The sequence below is a fragment of the Diorhabda carinulata genome, chromosome 12 (genome assembly GCF_026250575.1).
Source record: "Diorhabda carinulata isolate Delta chromosome 12, icDioCari1.1, whole genome shotgun sequence".
NCBI lineage: Eukaryota > Metazoa > Arthropoda > Insecta > Coleoptera > Chrysomelidae > Diorhabda > Diorhabda carinulata.
The window spans coordinates 9,958,358-9,984,916 of NC_079471.1; the positions used below are offsets into that span (position 1 = coordinate 9,958,358).

The 26,559-nt window shown below is 31.9% G+C and overlaps 1 protein-coding gene across 2 annotated transcripts in view; it reads left to right on the forward strand.

Annotated features, from left to right (window-relative positions):
- The window catches only part of LOC130899904 (serine/threonine-protein kinase SIK2-like), a 142,948-nt gene that overhangs the window by 50,300 nt on the left and 66,089 nt on the right, over nt 1-26,559 (forward strand). For both annotated transcript variants that reach the window (XM_057810081.1, XM_057810082.1), the window contains 3 exons: nt 37-100; nt 16,364-16,479; nt 24,288-24,458. In XM_057810081.1, the coding sequence (XP_057666064.1) occupies nt 37-100; nt 16,364-16,479; nt 24,288-24,458 (351 nt within the window). The remainder of the gene's footprint in view (nt 1-36; nt 101-16,363; nt 16,480-24,287; nt 24,459-26,559) is intronic.

Here is a 26,559-nt window from a genome sequence, read left to right on the forward strand (position 1 = left end):
CAGGAATGGAATTCATATGATTTTTTTCATTTACAGGTAATGGAAACAAAAAACATGATCTACCTGGTTTCGGAATATGCCAGTCAAGGAGAAATTTTTGGTGAGTGGAATTTGTATTGATTATATTATTAAAGTCTTAGAAATCATTTACTTCGTTTGAAAGTAAAATAACAAATTATCTATCATAACAAAAAACTGAAATTAGATGTATAACTTCATAAGCATCGAAATCATAACAGTTTATTTAATCTACTTATTAAAATTATTTGCGTTTTTTCATATGTTGTTGTACATATTGGCAACTTGGCGCCAACTATATACAGAGGAGGATATTGTGATAAACAATAAGAATGTTCCACTATTATTAAAATAGTGATTTTTCCAATTAAATGAACATCGAAATTTCTAAAAATTAAACAATGAATTTATTCGCTTAAAGATCACGCCCAATGTGCGACATCGTGATTGTACTCTAATTTTATGATCTCGTATTTGTGATTAAGTCCATTAAGTTCTATTGATTCTAAATGATATTAGTATATAAAAAAAACTCTTAAATGTGTTATTTGAGCATATTTATTAAAATCAAATAACAAAAACATGTTTAGTCATCGAAAATATTTTCTTCTTCGCTGCTTGAAGAATCTTCATTTTCATTTGGCTTCTCGGCTACAATTAAACTAACGGTTTCGGGTAAAAAGGAACCCAATTTTCTTTTTTTAATTTTTCTCATGCTGGTAAGAAGGGGATCTGAACTTAGAAGCAACCGATTATAAATATCCCTATTGCAGTTTTCCCTGGAAAATTTTCGAGCAAAATCTTGACGGTATGTTCTAAAATGTTTGTTTCGCGCTTCCGCAGCCTCTTCAGAAAGCTGTCCAATGGGCAGCAATGCGTCTTTTATTATTTTTGCACCATGAATAAGTATTTTGTGCATGGTTGGCGTCATTGGGTGCCAAGGGTATAAACTTACATACAATCGAGTTAAGTCTGCATCAACAAACATAGCTAAAGCCTTTGTTACAGTAAGTGACTCTACCTCTTTAGTTTTAGAGTCACAAAATGCTTTTTTGTACTTAGTTGCACGTTTTGGAGTAGTGCAGGTAATTTGCTTTAATATTTCTGAAGCGTCTCTCTGTCCAGATTTTCTCAATTCAGTCTGAGCAGCATGAACAATAACTTCCTTATCTAATGTCGACCGAATCTCCTCGGTTTTTCTTCTTTTGGTGCGCTCACTAGATTCTCCAAATGACTTGAGCGGTCGGCCTGGTCGGCTTTGCCCAGCTACAGGAATTTGAATGGTTCCTTCTAGCCACGTCCGGTTGTACTTGATAAAAACATCCCCCTTTTTGTGGGATTTCAACCACCTTTGTTTTACTTGGGTTTTAAAATAAGCAAAAGTGCGCTTGAAGTTATTAATTTGCTCTTCAGTATAACCTTTACCTAACAAAAGTTGCTCTTTCAAACCATTAAGTTTTTTTCCAAATTAGGTAAATTCAGTCTCTGCATCCATTCAAATAAGTATTTTCGGGTGACAACTCTTACCCCCGAAGAACTAGATGAAACTTAAACAAAAACATATAATTTAAAACTGCCATAACATCTTAATCAACATCAACAGATATTTTCACACGGCTTAGAAAACCAATTTTTTAACAACAAATGTATGAAAACATCCCTAAGGTTTTTATATTTGTTTAATTTTTACTAAAAACGCGCAAAAATGTCTTCAAACACTTAGTCTATATAATAAATATCCTAAATATTAGTTTTAAGCTTTTAAAAAAGTAATTTCTTCCTAAACACATCTAGCATATAAACACAAAATTATTGCAAGAAAGTAATGAAGATCTTATAAAAAATAATATTAATAGTACTTATCCGCGCTTTTCCGCGGCAAATTTTTTCATTTGCCAATTCTTAAAGCTCTAAACTTTTTACTGAATGGAAAAATATAGCGTGATCTAACTTGATAACATAACATGTATAATATTAAACAAAAATAAAAACAAAAAAAATGTTGTAATATGCATAACTTCTTAAAAATCGAACCCTTACCATAAAACTAAAATAAAAATATTTGATTTTTATCAAAACTTGTAAGTATTTACCTGCAATATCCAAATCCATCACTACTTTTTCAATATTAAAAGTCCAAACAAAAATATTTACAGCTAAAGTTGACAAATTCACAATAACGCTTAAAACAATCACATGTATCCCCCAAGACGGTCGAAATCAGAATGGCCTTGGCGATGCTCCCTGCATGGTAGAGTGATGAAAGGGGTCAGGTATAATTCATAGACTAGTCATCTACTTCAACCAGCGGTTTAGGTAGTTTGGTATTGCACTTTGCAAAATGGACTTATGGTCGCTCAGATTGTTTAAATACCCGTATGTTCGCCGCTTATTCGAGATAAACTGATAAAATGGTTCACTGTAAACAAACTTAACTCCCTACAAATGTAGGGAAGCGCTGTGCCAATATTTAAATTGTACTGACCGATTTAAAGTACTTCCCGAATCATAGAACTTTATTGACCAGTGTGTGTATATATTATAGTTAATTAAATGTATTTCATATTTTTTATATACAGAATAACTAGTGTACTTCTTAACAAGATTGGGGTTAACAAAAACACTAGTAACAATTTTGTTTCATTTCAAGTGAGTAACCGATAATTTTCTTCACGATCGAAAAGTATACAAATATTCATTTGAACCTGCACAAAACAATTCGTTGGTTATATTTTTATCGCTCTATATTAATTAGTATTCATACTAATTGAAATCTCACATCAAAGTGAGAAAAAAGGAAAATTTGGAATATTTTTCAAAACAGGTTCTTTTTTAGAGGTGTACCAAGAAGGATCGGAGTTTGAGGTTTGGATTATTGACGAATTTGATCAAGCAATTGAAGAAACTATTTGATTTCCTGAATGTATTCTTTTTGTAAACAGTTTTTAGTTACTTGTTGTAAAAAATCAAGGCAACGGGACTGGTCCTAGGGCGTCGGCCGCCCACGTGCAAAGATTAAGTGTACGCCCTTTTGAGAATGTTTTATATTCTCACTGCTACATAATGACATAAAATTTGGAAACCAAAAGTTTATTTTTTAGCAAGTTTTTATCAAGAGACAAAAAAATATAATAAATATAACCTACGAAATGAATATTTTATAATTAGCAATACAAAACAACAGTATTCAATCAGAAAATACGATCAAATAACAAATTAAACAAAAATCTTGTGAATCGAAAAGTATGTAACTCAGTCCTTCTACAAAGTCTACTTATACCTAATAATTAACTTTTCTTCTGGTTTTCTGGAAAACAAATTTGTCAAGAAGATCGGTGAAATTAATTTTTACAGAGAATTACAAATACCCTATACAAGTTAGTGATTTGCATTTTTTATTTACGCTTTGAATCAATCACTTTCATATTCTGCGTGACTCAAGCCTCTGCCACGCTCGAAATTCTGCATCTGATATATTTTTTAATAGGCAACTTTTAGTTTTAGTTTTTATGATTTGAATACAGCAAATATCATGAAAGTTTCTCTTCAGACAAAGAGAACTCGTTAAATTTCTTATATGTACTGCATTGTTAAACGTTGTTCCGACAGTAAACAATTCACTTGCCGCTTGGAATAGAATAATGTATATCAGTGTTGCAAAATACCGTTAAGTTATCCCAGTGGTGGGCAACGTTGCGCCCTGCGGGCCAGCTTTGGCTCACGTGAAACTCTAATACAGAAATATCTAATTATATATACGTTTATATGTGTTATGGTTGTCGGATGTATATATTCATATTCCTTAACAAATTGTTGCCATTTGTTTCTTATCCCAGTTTTCTTCGTAGCCTCTATCAATTTTATTGTTTTTTCTCTTAAAATTTTTGGCAATTATGTTTTCCCAATACTCTTTGGTCGTATTGCTTTCCTCTTTTCCTTTTCTATTCTTGTCCAAATCCATTTCGAAGGTCTGTGGCGACCATGTCATGTGCCTTCGGATTCAAAAATACATAATACAATTACACTCTCTTACACCACCTTTCTCGTCCGCCGACCCCATACTAACCGATGCCTGACTCAAGCAAGTCCAAGTCACATTCTTTTTAATCTTCTTAGTGCAATTAACTTAATCTTCTCCGATATACTTGTACGTTTCAGGGAAAACAAACATATCTATATCCCTTAACCTTCCACACGGTATCATGACAAGAGATTTTTTTCTTTTTTATCCGTTATATTATATTGCAAGCAGCGAATTTTAGCTCGGCAATCGCGAACCAGTATACTGGCGTTCATACCTTCGAAACCTGCATTCTGAAGAATGGAGACAAAGAGAATATAGAACCTCTAATTACGAAAATAGAGAATCAACAGATTATATCGGTTGGATATGTTGGTAGAATGGAGAACAAAAGGTGTCCAAACTATGTAAGCTGTTGGTTTTCCATATTTTTATTTATATGGATGTACCGAATTTACACTACGATGTATGAGGACTGATCGACATAATTATTTATACACGTTAATTTTATTCCCAGTAAATTAATGGCCGCATTCACTTCTCTATTTCCATCGCTCTGTATTTCGACGCCCAACTAAATAGTGGGCATAAACACATTCAAAGACTCCAACTATTTCCATATTTCTGCATCCTAGTTGTACTTGTTCTACTTTTGTTTCCACTTCCTTCAATCCGGTCAATTTAGACATTCGAAGTTACATAAATTCCCATCAAGCTGAAAATTAGTAAAATTGTTTAAAATAAAATTGAACTTAGAATTTGAATGTTTCCCATCATTTCCGTTTATGGAAAAAATTTTATTCAAGGTCACAGGTTAAGTTCTAGCTGTTTTCAGTGAAACGGTGAGTTTTATCATAAAAATAACTTAGACGAAAATTGTAAAACATATAATTATCTACAAAAAACGTATCAATACTTATTTAATGGTTCCACCAATATATTTTTTAGACGACGCCATCTGAAAGTTCATTCTGTATTCATTTACATACCGAAAGTTGCGTTTTGAGTGTTTCATGTAGTGAAAGTGACAGTTCTGTACTGCAAAACACTTTCGGGACGCTCTGGAGTAGACCTTCTGATGTTAAAAAGGAATGGTGGGTGGGCTTCTTTCACCGTAGCGGAAGCTTATATAGATGATTCAATAACAAACAAAATTGAAATTGCTAACAGAATACTTTCTTCCACCACAAATACGAATCGATCAACATATCGAAATCACAAACACATCTACAGAGATTCCATCTGCATCCAATCCAATAAATATTAATAATTGTTGTGGAAGTACAATCAACATTACTTTTTGCAAATAATTAATAAATTAATATTGACATTGCAAATATCATTAAGTACATTATATTGTACAATAAATAAAATGTTTATAATTCTCTTTATATTTATTTTCTTTCCTCAGTGTAATTGAAAAAGTTTTGGATCTTATGCGTCGTCTAAAAAATGTTGTGTAGGCCGCGGCTGAAATACTACTTTTTTGGACTCGTCCAACAAAGTAGCACTTTCAGTCCTGGCATACAAATAACTATTCAGTAGTAAACTTTTCTTACAACATTAAATGAACCGAGATTTCTAGTGAGAATTTGTAAGAAATTTCTGTTGACTGGTGGAAACTATCATAAGCTCATCAAATAAATTATCAATTGACGAAAATGTTGCTAAAATTCGACGATGTTGTTCTGCAGCTTTGGTATTTCTCGTGCAATCATTATAGCCATTAAATACGACATTTTTTTTTATGATAAAACTCACCGTTTCGCTGAAAACTACGAGATCTCATTTTTTACCTTTGACCTTGATCAAAATTTTTACCATACTCGGAAATGATGGGGAACTTTCAAATTTTATTTTCAATTGTACTTTCAGCTTGATGGGAATTTATGTAGCTTCACTCTTATTTTTTGGTCTAATTTGACCGGACTATTTCAATACAACAATATAATTAACTCTAAACTCCTCTCCTTTTTTAGTCGTGAAATCCTCGGATTTAACGTAACCAGTATAATTTGTTTTGAGTTGAACAAATATATCAAAATCTTTATTTATAATTTGGCATTAAAATCAAACCATGGTTGTTCTAATGCTGTGATCATGCAAAAAAATTGTTAATACGTGTAATAGAACTGAGCCCCTTATTTTATTCGTTTAGCTCGAAACACCAGATTACGTATACGATGACTAAATCTATTAAACTTCGTCATTCTACCTTCCAAATAAAGGGATTATTAATTACGCTAAACCTACAGGATTTTATCTTTCGGACAAAAAATTTCCGAAATTTGATTAATAATGCAAAGTTCATCTGGTCCTTATTTGGCACAACTTAGTTGTTAACAGATGTACTCGAAAACAAAATTTCTTAAATCGAAATATAGAACTTCAGTAACCAAAAACAACTTTCTACTAACTTCTGATATAACAACAAAGGTCACATTGATAAACAATGCTTAATCATTTTTTTTATTTCACCTTAATTGATAATATATGATACTAGAAAGAAATGTAATTCTTAATTAACGTTGTTTTTTTGATTCTCATAAAAAAATTGTTAGTTTTTACTTCGGCCCGCCTACGAAAAATTAACCGTAATCTGACCCTCGCTACACAAAAAGTTGCCCACCCCTGGCTTATAATATTACGACGCCTACGCACGACCTTAACGATTTGACGTCACAGTCTGGTTAGAATAGTTGGAGTACGTAGATGATAATCGACAGACAAAGGGAAATGACGTAGCCCTGGGCCCCAGTGACTCGAAACAAGGACGATACGCCGGTACTAAATATTATGGAAGTAGATTCGTACAATATTAATCACTTTATGAAAAACTGTTTTCAGTCAAGGATGTAAAAACAATTTGATGTAGCCTAGATAAAATTTACTATTTTTCCGTACAACTTTAAACGCGATCTACTTTAGAGATAGCATACACCTTATTTGGTTAAATTTTCTAATTCTAATTCGTTCGGAGCAGTACTACAAAAATATTAAACAAGATAGGAGTAGTCATTGAAACATTTTTTGTTTCAGAGAAAATTTCTAGTTGAAAAGATAGCCAAAAATACGGTCCAACAATGAATGAAACAATATAGATATACACTACAGGTTAAACGAGTTAATTTACAACTTTTAAAAACTATTTATTAACATAAAATATAAATAAAAAAGTGGCTTCAATAATCTGACTACTGTTCTCGTTGGATGTCAAAACTTTATGGAACAATCTATGCTAGTTTATCCCTCTGTAAGCAGAATTATTGTAGGTTAAGGATGTTCAAAAATCTGGAAGACCAGGACTAAGCGACGATGCAAAGTTAGATATTTTGCTGTCATTAGAATACGAGTAAAATATTGGGTAACAGAATTTAAACGAGGCCGTACGACTTTCGAAGACCAGCATCGGAATGGTCGACCACGATACCAGAAATTTTCAAGTAAACCCACATAGGGTACTGGCCATAGTTTAACTTTTTGGAAAGAAATATCATTTTTTGACGTATCAACGTTTTGTTTAAGTAGTACAGTAAATCGACACAATTCTCCAGCGCCCTCAATAATTATGTGCTCAAGGAAAAATTTATTGGTCTTTATTTCTTTTGCGAGAATTTAACAGTTGCGCGATATTTGGAACATATTCGTATACCAATGCTTCTAATTGCCCGATTCACATACTAAGGAAAACCTTATCTATTTATCTACAAATGATTGAACCATATAATGCAGCTACCAATTTTTCTTGAGCTTTTTTGGTATTGATATTATCAAATCGAAAGCATATTACAAGAAATTTGAAACCGTTTCACTCCATACCCGTCCTAACCTCTCAATTTTTCCAAGGATTGCCGATCACTCCGTAGTATCTAAGCTGGGTAAAGTAACGTCTCTAACTCTAAGAAATCAGTTGAGAAGATAGCTGTAGGCTACCTCTCTGTTGTGAAACACAGAAACTGAGTAGCTCAAAACATATTCTACTCATCTCATAGATTAAATGCGCCTGACGGAAGGTTAAATACTAATCCTATTGTATACAAAAGCTATAATTAATTAGATTTATAGTCGTTACGTCACATCAATACAAAAATAAGGATAAGTAATTTGATAAGTTAATGGAACTTGAAGCGTCTAACGGATATATGGAATCGCTTTTGTAAGACGTTGAGGACGGTCAGTTTACAATAAATCTTGACGACTACAATAGTAAGTAGAAGTTAAATAGGTAGATTTATGATTCTTCACAGTCACATTAATATAAGACAGAAATTAGGTAAACCGAGACGATACGATACGTTAATGGAGCATAAAACAAGAAACATATTGTATAACTGAATATATGGTTAACATATCTTGAATGGTTCTCATCAGTATTGGCGAGATAATCAACGTTTTCAAATTAATACACTATGACAATTCCCGTTATTTGTTTACTTTATAAGAGCGCATGTTTATATTTTGTCGGTGAGTGCGAGAAGTTGAAAGTTCCAAGTACCGGCTGATTGGTTTGTTCTTTTTGAACTGAGAATTATTCCTCCTGTATTTGAAGATTAATGTTTAGTCCCAGTGAAATGGCAGAATGTCCTATTAACTTTACTTTTTGTACCAAGACATCTTTTTGTGAAGCAAATTCAGACTACAATCTGATAAAATATGGACTAACCTAACCAGCATCTGGCGATAGAAAGCATTCAGGGCGGCCTCGAAAAACCAAAATCCCTGAAGATAAACGTATTATAACGTTTCTATTTACCCTCTTTCAATTCGTGAGAAGAATTATTAAACATTGTCTCTCACGTTCTTAATTCATTTATACACTATAAAATACACTTAACTTAATAATTTACTTATAAATATCACCTAAATAATTTCTTCGATTACTTTTACTAATTCGATATTTTTACTTCGACTATTTATTTAAAACTAAACTTAATGCCCTACATAAGCTTCAAATTTCTAGAACAAAAAGAAATACAAGAAATAAATAAATAGACTTTCCTAGAAATTATTTCAAAGAAATACATTAATAAACCGCCTTCTATAATAAAAAGTTCATCAAAGGCCCGTCCGCCATTTAAAAAATATATATTAATGGTACCGCGCGAATTCGCCGAATTTTAAAATTCCATTGTAACTGGACAGGGTCGGCCTAAGAACCCCTTTCGCGAGCTTGTTCGTAACAGTATTGATTGATTATTAGTACACGTGACCGACGACCCACAAGCCCAGAGATAACAGCTCAGATCAATAAATCTAGGGATCTGCCTTTGAGTACCTTTTTTAAGATTTCAAAATAAAATTAAGAGGCTGCAATGGGCTGAAGAACATAAAAATTGGACGCATGAAGGGTAGGAGAAAGTTTTATATGTAGTGAAGAGGCAAAGTTTGAGTGTTTTGGGTCTAAGAGAAGAGTGTAGAAGTATTTAAAACACGGCGGAAACTCGGTGATGATTTGGGAATGTTTTGCAGAAGGGTCGACTGAAGATCTGGTAAAAATTGAAGGAATTTTTAAGAAAGAAGGCTATAAGAAATATTAAAGGGAAATGTAGTATATTGCTGCTAGTGCCTGATCGATAAAAAATTTATCTTCCAGCATGACAACCATACCAAGAATTCGTCTGAGCTGTGCAGAAAGTATTTGAGAGAATTGAAAAGGAAGAATGTTCTGAAATTAATTATTTGCCCAACACAGTCGCCCGAACTTAACCCGATAGTTGTTGTGAGACAAATTAGACAGAGAAGTCAGAAGGCAGAGTCCTACTTCGATTTCACATCTTTGGAATATCCTGATAAACGAATGGAACCAAATATTTGTCGAAATTGTTACAGAGAGTGCCAAAATTGTGCATCGAAATAATGAAAGTGAAAGGGGGTTAAATCGATGAATGAAAAATTTAAATATTCAATAATAACGTACTGTAGTGTATCCCGCAAACTGCTCCCTCTCTTCGGCAATCTGATGTAACCTCCCCTACCAATTTCTTGTTCGACCTGTTTTTTCTTCTAATTCCCTATTCCTCCATTTGTGCTCGCTTGGCAATTCTATTTTTATTCATTCTGCGCACATCTTCCAATCGCCTGAATCTTTGGGCTCTGGCTATTTGCTTAATATTAGGCTCGTTATATATTCCATTCAGCTCGGCATTTGTTCTTGTTTTCCACGACTCATCTTCAAATTATAGGGCGGGCGAAAATTTTTTACCGATAGTGTACATTAAAGTGATTAAGTAAATAAAGTAAATTAATAAATAGTTCAACTGTTAAAGTAAAATATTTTTTCAAATCTTACTGTAGAAAACATACGACAGGAAAAAATCTATAAAATTCCTATCTCTCAAAATTTTGAAACGACAAAAAATCCATTATTATCCAATTTAGCAATTGACACCATATATTGTTGCTTAGAAAATTGTCCTAAATCAAAGGCAGTTGAAAATACTTGATTTTGTAAGTAACTAAAGAAAATGAGAAAAATAAAAATTATTTCGTACTTAGTATTCCAGCCCATACTTTAATCTTTTGTTGAAATCAGATGTAAGATTCTCTTGTTATGTGACTAGTATAAGGTTTACGTTTCCATTAATATAAAAAATAAGTTAATCAGAAAAAATTCCTTTTTTTTAAATTTGAACGACTTTGATCATAACATTTCAGTATTGTGTAAGCAAATTTTTGAACAAACTTTTAATCAATTCAGTCACAGTAGTAGGAATAAGAATTACACTTCGTTATTTTAGTCATCATAATAAAGGTAATAAAGATAAGCGTTGTGGAATTCTGGCAAAACAATAACAAAGTATTCTCTTCAATATATATTCCGAATATTGAAATTATGGCCAATAATATAAAATAAAAGATTATATATACACAATATGAAAAAATTAAAAATTACTTACATTAATCAAATGATAATTGTGGTATGTAATTTTTAAATACAATAGTAAATTTATATGGATCAAAAAACAACTTTCTTTCAACAAAACGATTAGGTTTTTTCTATGTTGTTGATTTCTTTTGTTTTTGTAATTGTAATCTTTTTAAAGGTTGTTACGAGAGACGCTGATTTCATAGAATTTGTTTTCTCAAAATCTAAAAGATTTATATTTATTAATACACTGATCATCTCGAGCAATCTATGTTATTTCAGGCTTATTTCTAGTTATTTTGTTGTTAATACTTTGGCAGATTCATTATCTATATATGTAATAACATTGATAAACTGCTTGTGAACATTTGTAAGGGTATAATTTGCTGACAATATGTGAGATGTAATGCCATAATTATATTATGACGACAACACCATATCCTAATATTATTGAAGATTCAATTATTCAAAGTGAAGTGGTCATTGTTGCAATCGTACCCATATTAATATTTCATTTTCACTTTAGTGAAGATAAGAATTTTGGTAATTAGGTATGATGAACATTAAATAGAAAATATTCAGCATACAGTATTTTTGAAACCAAAAATTATATATTATATAATTATTATAATTACTGATAAAAAAAGATCTAATATTGACCAAATTACAAAAATATTACGGATTAAAATTTATAAAAATCTTATCAGGCGTGCCATATTTAAAACTCGCCGTGTTTGTTGTCAAAATAAAGCTACGCATGGATATAAAAATGGGAAAGAAATATTGTTTTTTTTCAAAAAATGTTGACATTTTTGTACTATTTTCAGGTGCAAAAGCCATCAATTTCCCTTACCGTACAAAAATTTGCTCGTTGCTTAGCAACACTTTTAATCCTAGGATTAAAAACGCTACTTTTAATCCTAGGACTAAAAGTACTACTAAACTACTACAAAAATTATATGATTAATACGTCTACATGACTCGCAATTTTGCATTCACTCGGCTGCGCTGCGCTCCGCATCGCAACTGCAAATATTGCTCGTAAAAAAAATATACACTTTTAATCCTTATAATATAATATACTATACTTTTCTTCTAACTAACGAGAAATGACACCATTAAAAAAATCGCATTTACTGCTACATGGGTGTTTTTTAAAAGTAATTTTCTTAGTTTATGCACTGTTGGAATTTTAAAATTATTTCATCAGAAAATGGTATGAATTAATAACATCAAATTAATTCTCAAGCCGACCCTGCCGTTCCCTATCTCACCGCAACTGATAAAATCGATACATGGAGAAATCCAACAGATATTGAGTTAAGTTAACCACCTCGACGATTATCCCAGAAACTGATGAACTGCAGTTTCCGCGTAGACAGTCTGTAAAGACTCCTAAACTACAAAAACCATTTTATCGCCATAAAAAAAGTATACAGAAATTTAAATGCAACATAAAAAAGACTCTAGATCAGCATATTTTATGAACTATAAATTCTTATGAGACTTTTTACACTTTCTCTTTTTAACCTATACATAACACCTCTTGTAAGTAGACACTTTTAAAAATTGTACAACTAAAGGTACGATGGTTGCTCCTTAAGTTTTAAGATGGACAAATAAAAACAAATGCTTTTTCCATTCCGATTGAGGTACCTCTAAAACATATAATTTGAACGCATTAACCGCTTCTTCAGGTGTTGAAAAATGTAACAATTTAGTTGTTATCTGCGAGAATAAGAAGAAATCATTGGGTGCTAAACAAGGACTGTACGGCGGATGATCTATCAATTCAATGTTTTGACTGTTTTTGTTTAAACTGATGTGTGAGAGCACGCATTGTCGGAGTGGATGATTATTCGTGTTCTGCGATTGGTTTCCTTGTTTTCGAATATTTCTGGCAAACAAATGTTAGTGTACCATTCAGACTTGACCGTTCTACGTTGCTCTGATGGATTGTTGTTTAATTTCGGGTTCTTATGCACAGGTCCATGACATCTTTTGAAGCACCGCTTTTGAATTTTTTCAGCATATTGAATGTATGCAAGTGGAGCTGATGCTCAATTATACCTTTATCTCACAGTATGACGATCTAGCAATATCAGTTTACGCACAGAATCTATGTTGTCTGACACAACAGCCGATTTTGGATGACCTTCACGAAATTAACCCTGCAGCGAAGTGAAACCACGATTGAATTCGGAAAACCAGCAAAACACGGTGATTGGAGATGATTTTTCATCACCAAAAGTCTAATCTACGTCAAAAGTCATAGAAAATCATCGCACGAAAATGTTCGCGATTCAATTTTTTGACCAAGATGAATGTTTCAAGTATTTGTAAACAACTCAAATAGCACTAGTATGGCCATATGTTAAAACTTATGTAGCAACCCTCGTGGTTATGAGCTAATTTTTTATCATATGTATTAAAAAGACATTCAGAAAAGCTTTATTCTAATCTAGAATATAATTGTGATAATTTTAATAAGCTCAAGTTAAACAAGATTGTGTAAAATTGAAGTATGAAAAAAGAGAAACAAGATCCCGGTAAGATATTTACTTACCCTAAAGTAAAAGCGAATAGTTTCTACTACTACAGAATCGAAGAGCCATAACATTACTAGTACCTTTGTGACTATATTCCTTATTCGGGTAAAATAATACAGTCCAATACAGTCCACTAATTCAAGACACAGCAGCCGTACAGGCATCAAAATGTTTTCGTTTAACCTAACCTAACTTACCCTTGTATGAGACGAATTCATGTAATATTTGTTCTAAAAACTTTACGTATTCGAGATATACTTCTACCGAATATTTGTAAAAATACTGTGCGACCAATATAAGGGTATTACAGAAGTCACACAGAGCTACAAATCTCTAGAACCAGGGAAATAAAAATCTTGAATGCCACTTGTGTGTGCCGGTTTCATCTTTTATAGATATTTAAGTTGTAGACTGCATAAAACTTGCAACAGACAGAATATAAATTGCTGATTAATTATGAATAATAGGAAAGGTATATTATAATAGATTATTGACCTCTTCTGAGTCTTTGAATATAGTGTTATGTCGTCTTTCAAGAGTATAAAAATTAATCTGCCCTTTATATGTTTATTTCGATGCTGCATACAAAAACCATACTGGAGGTGCTTAGTATTGAAATAATCTTAATAGATTTTAGTGTAATTTAAATAGGACCTCTTCATGGTAGTGTTTTTTATTTTATTCAAGTTAGTTTGAATTTCAAAAACTTCTCCTTTCATCGACACTGATATCTAAAAGAGCAAAAATAAATTAAAGAAGACAAGCGAATCGATAAAGAGAAATTAGAAAAAGAAAACAAGGATAAGTCATTTGTGCTGCAATAATAAGAAAAAAACCCAGCTAATAAGCTATTAGAAGAAGCAAAGAAAAGATTTAAAAAAAACTAATGATATGGAAGATATCAGATTGGCTCAAAGTACGGTAGAACGAATGAGCGGCAGAGAACATAATGGTAACGAAAAGGAAGCAGTCCGTCATGCAAACATAAATGTCAAATATGTTGAAATGCTTCTGATATTTCATGAGTTTTTTTCTTCTGCTGAAAACTAAGTTCTGTTTAATATTCCTTATTATATTGTAGTTTATGGCAAAAACTTTTTTCTACTTTCAAATTATAGAAGAAAAGTAGTAGAAGTGGAAGAAAAAAATCTAGTAGTTATAAAAGATGTATGTTAACTTCCTAAATTTTTATTTCAGACTAAGTTTTTGTTACTATTAGGCTACTATTTAGACAACTATTATCAAGGTGTTAGGCTACTATTTAGACAACTATTATCAAGGTGTTAGGCTACTATTAAGACAACTATTCTAATACTGTAGGCTACTAAAAGAAACTATTTATGTTCTCATTTTCTTGTGGTAATCCTAGTAATGTCAATTCCTTTTCACTGTCAAATACATTGTATGGATATACATAATCAATCACTGGAATTTTGATGTTCTAGTTTAGAAGTTAGAAGCAGTTAGAAGTTTTTTTTTTAAAATTTCGACTTCTTTAATTACCTAAGGAAAGCTTGTGTAACAAAAATTACATATATCGAATAGGTTAAAGCGGCATTTAAGCACACCAGCACAACCTGATATGTTGTCACATACAGGACATAGAGTAGCTTATACGTAATCGAAAATACTCTGCTTGTGTGAGTAACATACTAACCTTTATTTAACTGATTTTGCCCAATAAACATTAACTTTTGTAACCTATAGATAGTGCTTTAGCTACTTGAACTGAAGAGAAAATTCTGAGAATAAAAGATTCCGTATTTATTAAAAATATTTTTATTGATGTGTCTATGATTTACTAGTGCTAAGAATCTACAAATGTGTCAGTCATTGTGTTGGCGATTTGGCAACTAGGGAACTCCTTACAATCTGTTTCCTCTTTAATGACTCGATGTTTTGGCTCATTTGCAATCCTGTAATAATCCTAAACCTCAAAAATGAACGGAAAAAAAATTTCCCCAGTGAAATAGACAGCTTACTATAGCAGCGCTCTACAAGGGTAGACTCAATTCCTCGTTCTGAAGACAAATGGGTCATATCCAAATGATTTTTTCTCATTTAATAGTAAGAAGGTATCAAAATATGCGTATTTTGAAAAAAGGGTATACATTACTGCTGAGTATCGATAATATTTTCATTTTTATACAGCTAGAGCATTTAGCAAAGTTATAGCATATTGTTTTATTATTACATTCTAATAACCAGTGTTTCATATGTCCTAATAGTTTCATGACGTAATTAAATTTGTTCGCTTTGTTTCGTTGTTTTTGTCGTAAGTGAATCTGCAATGTAGCGACAAAATTTTGTTTTAATTGTGACGCATACTTAAACACCTTAAATATTTTTTAAACTTCAATCACTTAAAATGAATGTATTTATTGTACTCAATATTCTATTTTGATTAAAAAGCTCATTTTAGACAATTAATTAATATAATTTCCATGTGAAACAGAATATTTTTAGGATATTTAAATAATTTCAAATTTGACATTTTGATTTGAGCGAAATTGAATCCCCACAACTTTCAATAATCATAATTCGCAAAAAAAAACAAAATGAAGATAATGTTACCATAAGAAGATCGGCTATATTGTATAGGTTCACGAAGCAATTTTATTATCAAATAATCCAAATTACATTGTTATTCATATGTTACACTATGTTTTTGAACAACAAAATATGAACAAATTGTTGTTATCGAATAATCAATGATTAAATAATTTCGTATTCGGCATCTTCGTCATTTTCAAGGGGTTCCCTGCTTTTTGTTCGCATTAAACCTTTTATTACTACTATTATTTAAAGAAAATAAAGTGATATGTTGAACTGAAAGGTAACGTTACTGATACAGTTCATAACCCAGCAATTTCTTCAACCATTTTTGCCAATTTATTTATTTTCTTTCAGATTACATCGCTAGGTATGGTCGGATGACTGAGGACCATTCAAGGAATAAATTTTGGCAAATTTTGTCAGCTGTAGAATACTGCCACAACCGTAATATAGTTCATAGAGATTTAAAGGTAAGTCATATGAGGGTTGTTTGAAAAGTTTCCAACGTAACACAGAAACAAAACATTTTGCACTAATCACTAATCACTTTTCTATTCTACCATAGTCTCCATTTAACTCCATACACTTTGTCGTCTTTCTCCTTAAAATAAGCGTTTACTTACTCTATCAAGTTCTAGTCTGATGAAAATTCCTTTCTTGCGAGTCAAAGTTTAGAGTTATGAAACAGAAAAAAGTCTTTGAACCGCATTTGGTGAATACTATGAGTCTTCGACCAATTCGAATTACAACTCGTGAACTTCGACCATGTCGATCACCGATCCTTTCTCTTCAAATGCCGCAATGATGCGTAATACAGTCCTGATATTATTTTATGGTTTTGCAGATGGTCAATAAACACAATCCCATGAATATCCCACAAAAACGGTCGCCATCTTTTATCGGCTGATGAAACTGTGTTTCCCTTTTTCGCCCTTTGCAATCCAGTGCCCTGAAAATTTTTCGAATTCTTCAGTCAGTCTATGGTAAATACATTCTTTTGATATACCGATAATTCGACGGTCGTCACGTACCATTTGGCGAACTTTTTCGATGATATCGCTGGTTCCTGCAGTTTTTAGCCATACCGAACGCTCGTCGTTAAAACAAATATTTAACGACATCTCGATACTCAATTTATTCCATTTTTTGTTTTACTAAAATCTACTAGTAATGACTTTCTAAAATCAATTTATGCAGCTTAATCTGCTTTAAGAACAATAGGAAATTATTAACTCCTTTCTGCTGAAGTTGTACCCAAAGGCACATTCAACATAATTTTGATAGGTGCCATCCAATATATTTGTAATTATGTATTGAATCATCTGATTGGTGTCTCTAATGGAGTTTAGTAGATAATAAAAGCTGCAATTCTTCGTAAGGCTCATGAGATTCCGTGTTTTCACTTTCTCATTCTTTAAGTACTATACCAAAGTCGTTCCAACGCTTCAAAAGATTATTATTTGGCAAATATTTTGAATTTTAGATTATTGTTCATTCGAAAAGTAGTAAAAATTAAAATACAAATGGTCAAAATCTATTATGTGCCAAAATTATTAGTCAATTTCCTTTTAATAGGTGTTTCTGGTCTAACTGTAGAAATAGAGAAAGTGCTTGGTGGCATTTTCAGAGACACAAAAAAAGGTTATTGAACGCTGTGGAGGACTAATTAGCTATTTCACTAATGCTCAATATAATAGATCCTTATCGTTCAACAGAATTAGTATTTCAAACAGAAATTGAGACCATCAAACTGTTAACCACAGCCAGAACTTCATAGATCCGGATAATGGCGCAGGCACAAATAGAGTTGAGTGACTATGAGGATTAGCTCAGTCCAGTTTTCAATATCGGTTCGGTAACCATTCCAATTTTAAGACTGTTACTTGTGTGAATTTATGTGGATTTCTTACACAGCAAACATGTTTGAAGCAATACCTTAAGACATTATGACATTCTGGCTAGTTACACACGGAACACACTGTTTAAACCACCACTACACTAACACTCACAATTACAATGTCTGACGCGCGTTTCGATAACCAAGTTGTCGTCTTCAGAGAAGCAGTTTATTTTCAGTCTATGAATACTTGATAACTTGTTTATCGACACGCGTCAGACAGTACAACTATGAGTATTGGTGTAGTGGTGCTGTAAACAGTGTGTTCAGTATGAATATCACCAACGGCTCCAGAAATTCCAACTTAATTCTGGGTAGTTATCTCAATTTACCTATGTTTTATCTTTCTAATTATCTAGGAACTATTTGTGGTACGTATTTGGTACGTATTTTGACTAATGATTGTATTGCTTTATGATATAGATTCTGTAGAACATACAATGAAACTACGAAATGAACACGGACTTAGTGATACTCAAATAAAAATGAGGAATCTCCTGTCTACAGGCAAACTTCCTTATAAACTGCTCACTCACTCGAATCACACAAACCAAGTTTGAATATGCTAAAGGCTACTGGGTCTTTATAAAAAAAAAGGGGAAAAGGGATTTATGTGTTGTATTATATACTTCAGGTTAGGGAGAAACTGAATGTTAATTTTTTTTGCTATACGAATATTTTAGAGTTATAAACTAGAATTCTTGACCTGATGGTATAGCATTTAAGGAGACCTAGCGAGGTTCCTTTTATAGCGAGGTAGTGGACTCACTTCGCCCACGTCTATCTACGCTACTGCAAACATCTAAAGGAATATTGATCCATGATAACCCAGACTTATAGATTGAGTCGAAAAGATTCAACAATCATCTGCGTGATATTCAAGGTTTGCTGAACTCTCCTTATGCACTAACTTTATTTTGTGTATTTCAGATTTATTATTTAGGTGTCTTGTAAGTATTGATGAAAAATCCCGTTCTGCAGTCGAGCAAAAGTCATTTTTCACCCTGTCATCATTTGTATGGTCCACATGAATTTCGTTATTTAACTTCAAAACAACAAATTAATATGGTTGACGATATTTGACGTAATTACTTTTATTTTATTTATAATTTTTCTAGTTTTAATTTGCACGACCGAGATATGATCATATTTATTAAGAAATCAACATAAGTAAACATAAAACATTATCGCTTATTTCTTTTTTCAATTTCTTTCCTAACACTCCATCTAAAGATAAAATTGAAATACGAACTTCCTCTAGTCTTTGATTTTTTTATCTATTTTCTAAAGGATACAAGAGCACTTTAACACTACTTCTCGAGGGCATCAGCCACTTTTATTACAGCATTATGTTGGAGAGACCAAAGTGAAAAGGAGGTTGGGGAAAGTATAGCTGTAACGCTCAATCATAGAGGAAATGCATTTTCTTTGTGCGTATGTTAGTATGTTGCTGGAGATAAAATGAGATTTTATTGAATAAAACTGATAAATTTATGAAAGTAATATTACATTTTGAAATCATGGAAATGTACAGAATAAATTGTGGAATAACATAACAAAAATAATAAATATTTCTGTCCTATCGTGCAAGGACTGTAGATTCTGGTAAGGAATATTTGGAAATACATTTTTTTCAATCGCTTCAGGTTATTGTTAAGAAACAATCGATTCGAACGTTAAATTTTGATGCACTTCATTGATGTGAACGGTCTTAGATTAAAACAAATAAAAGAGTAACCAAACATCTAGAATTTGATGATGAAATACAATATTGTTCTTATAATACGAGGATGGTCTGACCTAGAGATGGCAGTACCTACACAATCTATACAGTATACGCTTCAAGTTTAAAGATGCCACGTTGTTTATTATTCATTTGGCAGCCTTCAATAGTAACGTTGTCAGTGAATTAGTGAAAATGAAAAAAAATTGGTCATCGGAATGTGATTTGATACTTTTATTTGAAAGGCGTTAGCACAATCAATATAAAAGCTAAACTAAATTTTACTTTGGGTGCGACTACTTCTTCGTATCAACAGTAAAATATTGTTTAGCAGAGTTTAAACGAAGCCGTACTACCTACGAAGTTCAGCATCGCAGTGGTCGACCGAATGAGGTGACGACTCCAGAAATTTTGTAGATTTTGCTCATTTTCATAACCAAGGACGAAACGTAGACCTGTCACTTCATCTCCGAAATAAAAGAAAAGTCAAAACAATGGACTTAGAATGGAGCAACGGTTCCAAAGAAAGCAAAGACATTTTTTTGGGATGTGCGTGAAATAATTTTTATTGAATATATTTTAAAAGAAGAAACTATCAACGGCTATTATTAAATGAACTTATTACAACGTTTGAGCGAAGAAATCAAGCAAAAATGGCCGTATTTGGCTAAGAAGAAAGTATAGTTTCAACAAGACATTGCACCAGATCACACATCCGTTATTGCAATTGCCTAAATTATTGAATTAAAGTTTGAATTGCTACTCATGCACCCTATTAGCCAGATTTAGCAATCTCAGATTATTTTCTGTTCCCAGACTTGAAAAAATGGCTCGTTGATCAAAGATTTTTCTACAATGAAGAGATGATGTCGGCAGATAATAGCTATTTTGAGGAACTTGATGATTATTATAAAAAGAGTATCGAACTTATTGAACATCGCTGGGAAACGTGTATAGAGCTAAAAGGACATTACGTTGTAAAATAAATATGTTTCTGTTTTCTTTGTTGGACCTGGTACTTCTAGGACCATCCTCGTACTTGTTTTGAAGATTTGATAATTAGAATGAGGAACGTTGAATTACAGAAATCCTGGAACAAAATTTACAATATTGTTGTACGTATTTGGATCACAACCTAAAACATACCAAAAAAATGTTAAGCCTGCCAAAAATGCTCAATAGAATTAATACAGCAGCACACGGTGACATTTTTAAGATAATAAATACTTGTTAAACTTATTCCACTATAGATAATCCATTCTCAACTTATTATGTTAAAATAATTTAGCTATTATTATTAAACTAAGGCTTTTATACTAACTTCTTTTCTACCTTTCCTTTGGAAGAGTTGGTTTGACACCTAAAACATTTCTGAAACCTAGCTAATTGATGTTATTTTTAAAGTTTCTTCCTAATAGCAACATTTCCAATTTTTTTATTTGTTCAAGATTATTTCTTTTAATTCTTTCTATATATTTGAGGTTTCTCAAATATATAGAATCAGAGATTCAATCGTTCAATTCTAATGATTTTAGTTTGATGTTTGATTCATTATCATGGTAAATATTTCTGATCCCACTTCTTACTTCACAATATATGTTTTCCTACAACCACTTCTGAAAATGATAGACTCCACACTCATTTTTACCTAAGGAAGTAGCTTATTTCACACATGTACTAAAAAATAACAAAACATACATGTATTGAAATGCTTCATTTTCTTATGTTATATATGGTCTCAAACGATAGAGGGAATACGCGAATACAATATGAATCTGGCGTCTCAGAGAAAAAGTAAAACAAAATTATTAATAATTAATTAGTTTTTGTTGGGTATTTAATATAGTTACAAAAAATTTATTGTTCTACTAGTTCTTTTTCTGTTCTTAATTTATAAAATATTTTAAAATCATTCTTTTCGTTTTTTCCTCTGCTACTACAAAATAAAAAATATTTTGTAGGATTTCTTAACTTTTCAGCCCACGTGGTCGTAGGAAAAATAGTGGGCACAACTCGTTGGGAAGTGTATTTTGCACTCTTCACGTTTCAGCACCTGCCGCTACACGGCTCGTGTAAATCAGTAACTAGTGCGAAATGTTTCCAAACTCCTTATATAATATACTATTCCCTGTTTCATATTATAATCCCATCTCTATTTGGAAACTCTTCGAAATTCATTTCCATGTCAATGAATCTGAGATACCGTCTCCCTAGTGGTGGAAAGTTCTAATTCTCTGAAGCTATGCTTTAAGTAAACTGGATTTAAAATCTTCTTTTGTTATGGAAATATTTATTCAAATTTTGAAGGTTTCAACTTAACTATAATAATCTGCAATGTATTGCAAAAATATTTTATCGAAAAAAAATCATGTTTTTGCTATAAAAATGTTGTTATATGGCTTCGGACTTTTCACTTACCTAACCTAAATTAGCAACTTTGAAACTTTTGAACTTAATAAACAAAATTGAACGCAAAATTGTCTCAGTATTTTCGACATCTGAAGAACTTATGGGACTTCTTACGTAAAACTCAAATTTTCATAAAATGTCTGGTGAGCTGCAGGAATACACAGGACAGCAGGCTTTGGGTTTTTTTCTTTTTAAAGAAATTCATCATTATCCCGTAACCCGCTAGCAGTCATTTTGGAGATTTTTTTTAATGTGAGTAAATTGAAATTCTGGATCGGAAAGTTTTTCTTTATAAAATATTCAGGTAGGATCCTTTCCATAGTGTGTCCATTTTATTTTGAACCAGCAGTTTCTCCTTGTTCATTTTTGTTTCGATTTTTTATGATCATGCAGGAAAATCGTTAAAATTTGAAATGTTATCAAAGTTAAGTTCAACTGCTTTATAAACATGTTTTTCTTGTTTCATTTCAGACTACCCAGATTCTATGAATTTTTGTTTCACATAAAACCTGAAACAGGTCGATTTTTATTCTTAAATTGACAATTTACAGTATGAAAATATTATCCCTCTCCAGCACCCCTTCTGAATTATAAGCACCCCCTCGAAAATTTTAAGTAATGAAGGGCGTCGTGTGTGTATGAGTGTGTTTTCAAAGGATTTTGGTAAAGTTTTTCTTAAATTTGGTGCAATCATAACTGAGAAAATTAATTTTTAAGATGTAAAGTTTTGATGATACAAAAATTAACGTAGAATGAAGATAATAATATCACATAATATTTAGAATGTATTTTTCAATGTACTCTACAATTAAATTGCATGTTCAAGTGCAAAATGACCACCATTCACTTGTTGATGATAAGCGAGGCGATTTTGAAATTCTGAAAAATATTTTGGTATAACCTTAGGAGTTATTTTGTTAATTTCTTCTGTTTTCCTCATTTTTAAATCAAGAATATTGTCTGGCCTATTAAAATTTTAAATAACCCGATAAGAAGTAATCAATGGGAGTCAAATCGGGGGATCTAGCCGGCCATTCGATCTTTCCATGTCTTCCAATCTATTGGATATTTTCGATATTTTTTACATGTTTCACGACCTTCTTTTGGGTTCTTATTATACAGACGTTCTTAGTTACTTTAAATACCTAAATGACAGCAGACTACTAGATTCATATCAATTGTTTATTTGGCAAACTAAATAAAGAAACTCTGTTTGAGGGTTGCTCTTTTTTGTGATATGACAACTGAAAATAAGAAATTTTCAGTATTGGTAAAATATACATATATTTTATTTTTATTTATGTGATAGGTGATCTGTTAATTAATATAATTGTGCAAGTTGTCACTTTCTTAGACCTATTTTGAATGTTTTTACTGATACCAGGAGATGATTTTAGGTCACTTGTTAGTGAGATAAAAAACTCAATTCACAACTTCGAAAAAAATCATTTATAAAGCAAAAAAATATGAATAAATAAAGTGACTACTGTACTCGTTGCATGTCAAACTATTGCTATATATGCTGTCTTAAATACTAATCTTATTGTATGAAAAAGCTATTCTGGGAATAGATATTTATGGTCGCTAGAGTCTTATCAATATAAAATAAAACTAAGTAATTTGATATGTTAGTGGTACTTCATGTTTAAGTAAGGCTCACTTGGAATCGCTTAATTATAACGTTGGTTCCCATAAGAACCGGACAGTGTACAATAAATCTCAACTAATACAATAATAATTAGAAATTAATGGTTTTTCAGTTAGTTATATTAATATAAAACAAAAATTAAGTAATACGAAACAATACAGTAATAAAGAGTAAAATAAGGGACACTCTGTAACACTTGACTATATATTAATAGATCCTAATGGCTCCCATCAGGAGTGGTGAGATAATTAGTAGTTGTTTGAATAGATAATATTTTCAAGTTTTCAACCTTATCTCGGACTTTATGAAAATATTCTAATTTGAGTATTACTTCATGATTTTACTGATTACTTTTTTTGCGATGCTACTTTCTTTCGTTTTCTTCTACATACTTCTACAACATTAACAGAATAGAATTAATGGAACTCTGTAAATTCAGTAACGTAGGTACTACTTCCATTTGTTTGTTTTTTTCTATTTGAAATTTTGTTAAAATTTCCATTCCATTGTTGAATTATTTCATTGTTTATTTTAATACTTTCCTTTGTATCAACTGAAACTAGTAATTAAATTGGAATCACACTCACTGTTTTTGTTACAGGCTGAAAATCTTCTTTTAGATTCAAATAATAATATAAAAATAGCCGATTTCGGATTTTCCAATTATTATACCGTCGGTGGTCAATTATCAACGTGGTGTGGATCGCCCCCTTATGCCGCACCTGAGGTTTTCGAAGGAAAAAAATACGTCGGTCCGGAAATTGATATATGGGTAAGTATTTAATTTAAGTAAATATACACTGCCGACCAAAAGTTTAAGATCACATCAAAACAACATATTTCATCTATCAATTGTAAAGAAAGAAGTCATTCTTTCAATTACTTCCAAATTCTTTGTTTAATTGTTTTCCAACACTGTTAAAGCCAGGAGGTAGAGTCGTAATATTATTATCGTGATGTGCTACAAACTAATTGCTCTGCTTGCTTTTGTTTCCTATCGGTCAATAAGTATTAATTAATTTCTAAAAACACGTGCTCTCGACTTATTATTACCTAAGGTTGCATCGGTTTGTTGTTCACAAACAATCTCAATTAGTCTAACCTTGTGGTTTCTGCAGTGGAGGCGAAATTAACAGTGAGTGAAGTGCTTTCTGCCATCATTGTTTTACATAATAAAGGTAAATCCGAACGTGAGATTTCCACTCTGGGGAAAGCTGAGAACTACCACATCAAGTGAAGATAATTTCATTGTTACCAACAAGCCTAACAGCACCAGAAATCCGAGTTGAAGTGAATAATACCCGAGTTAAACCTTTATCATTGACTACAGTAAAACGGCTATTTGGTCGTATCGCCGTTCGAAAACCTTTGCTAATCCACAAAATAAGAAAAAACGGATGCAGTGGGCCCTTGTTTATTGAGATTGGCTTTAAGAGGATTTTAAAAAAGACCAATGGACCGATGAATCCAAGTTGAAGTTATTTGGTTCAAAAGAATTTACTTTTGACGCAGTACCCAAGAACGGGATGGTGGGATTTTATCTAAATTAAACGGAATTGTGAAAAAGTAATAGTACAAAAAAATTTAAGAACATAATGCCGTTACTTGGGATTTACAATTAATTGGAGATGTATTCATTTTCCAACAAACTAATTATCCCGAGCATAGTTCCAAACTATGCAGACAATATTTAGAAGAAAACGAGAAACAAGGAGTGTTAATAAACATGGTTTGGCCTCCTCACAGCTCGGATCTCATTATGGGAAAAGCATGATAAAAACCTCCGTGATTGTGGTCTGTCGTCGCGAGAAGAACTGTGGAATGCTTCATGCGATAGTTAGAACAATAAACTAGACCAGAGGTGGGGAACCTTTTTACCATTAGAGGACACATTTAAATTAGGCAGCAATAAGAGAGGCCGCATAAGCTGATTGACCTAAGAAAGTGACTTTTGTGAAATTATTATTGTTTTTTTACAATTTATTGCATGATATAGAAAAAATAAAATATAATATTACTTAATTTTAAATATAATATACATATAAAATAATATAAAAATATTATAAAAAAATACAATAAAAGATATTTTTTTATTCACTAAGTTAGAGACTTATTTGGCTTTGTTTTTTGTTTGACAGTAATTGTATATTTGGATCAAGTTTCGTAACACACAGCTTTAATTGATCCTCTAAATGTGCATCTGTAATTTGCGTTCTTAAATTTATTTTTATTTTTGACATGAGAGAAAAAAATGTTGTCTCACAACAGTAGATACTTCCGAAGCAGGAAAATAAACGGCGAGCATATTCTCGAAGGCATGGATATTCAACAGCATTTTTCCAGATTTCTATGGGATCGTTTTTAGCGTTAAAAAGGGATTTGATGATACTATCTTCCCCTAAATCAATTAACTCCATTTGTAGTTCTGCAGGAGCCTCGGATATATCTATTGAGTGTGGTTCAAATGCCAGTTTTATAGCAGGAGTTTGCTCGTCAAAATCAGAAAATCTATTAGTATACTCTTTATTTTCACAGTTCTGCTCATTTAACTTTGTGTTGTGCAGATATTTCCGATCGACAAAGCAATGTTTCGAAAAATGATAAATTTTTTTTAAACGCTTGGATCTTTTGCCACATTTCATAAATATACCTCGTTTCACATTGCAGGCAAATATTTAAATTGTTTTGTTTTGACATCCTATCAGACAAAAATGCAAGGTTTCTGAGAAATACTTCATCTCATAGATCACAATGGTTTCCTTGTTGTTGATAAAAGTTTGTCAAAGACAAAACCTGACCTGTTGATAGCCAGCGAACCTTGCAGTAGTATGGTAGGTCAACACTATACGTTTCCTCATCTAAAGAGAGCATGA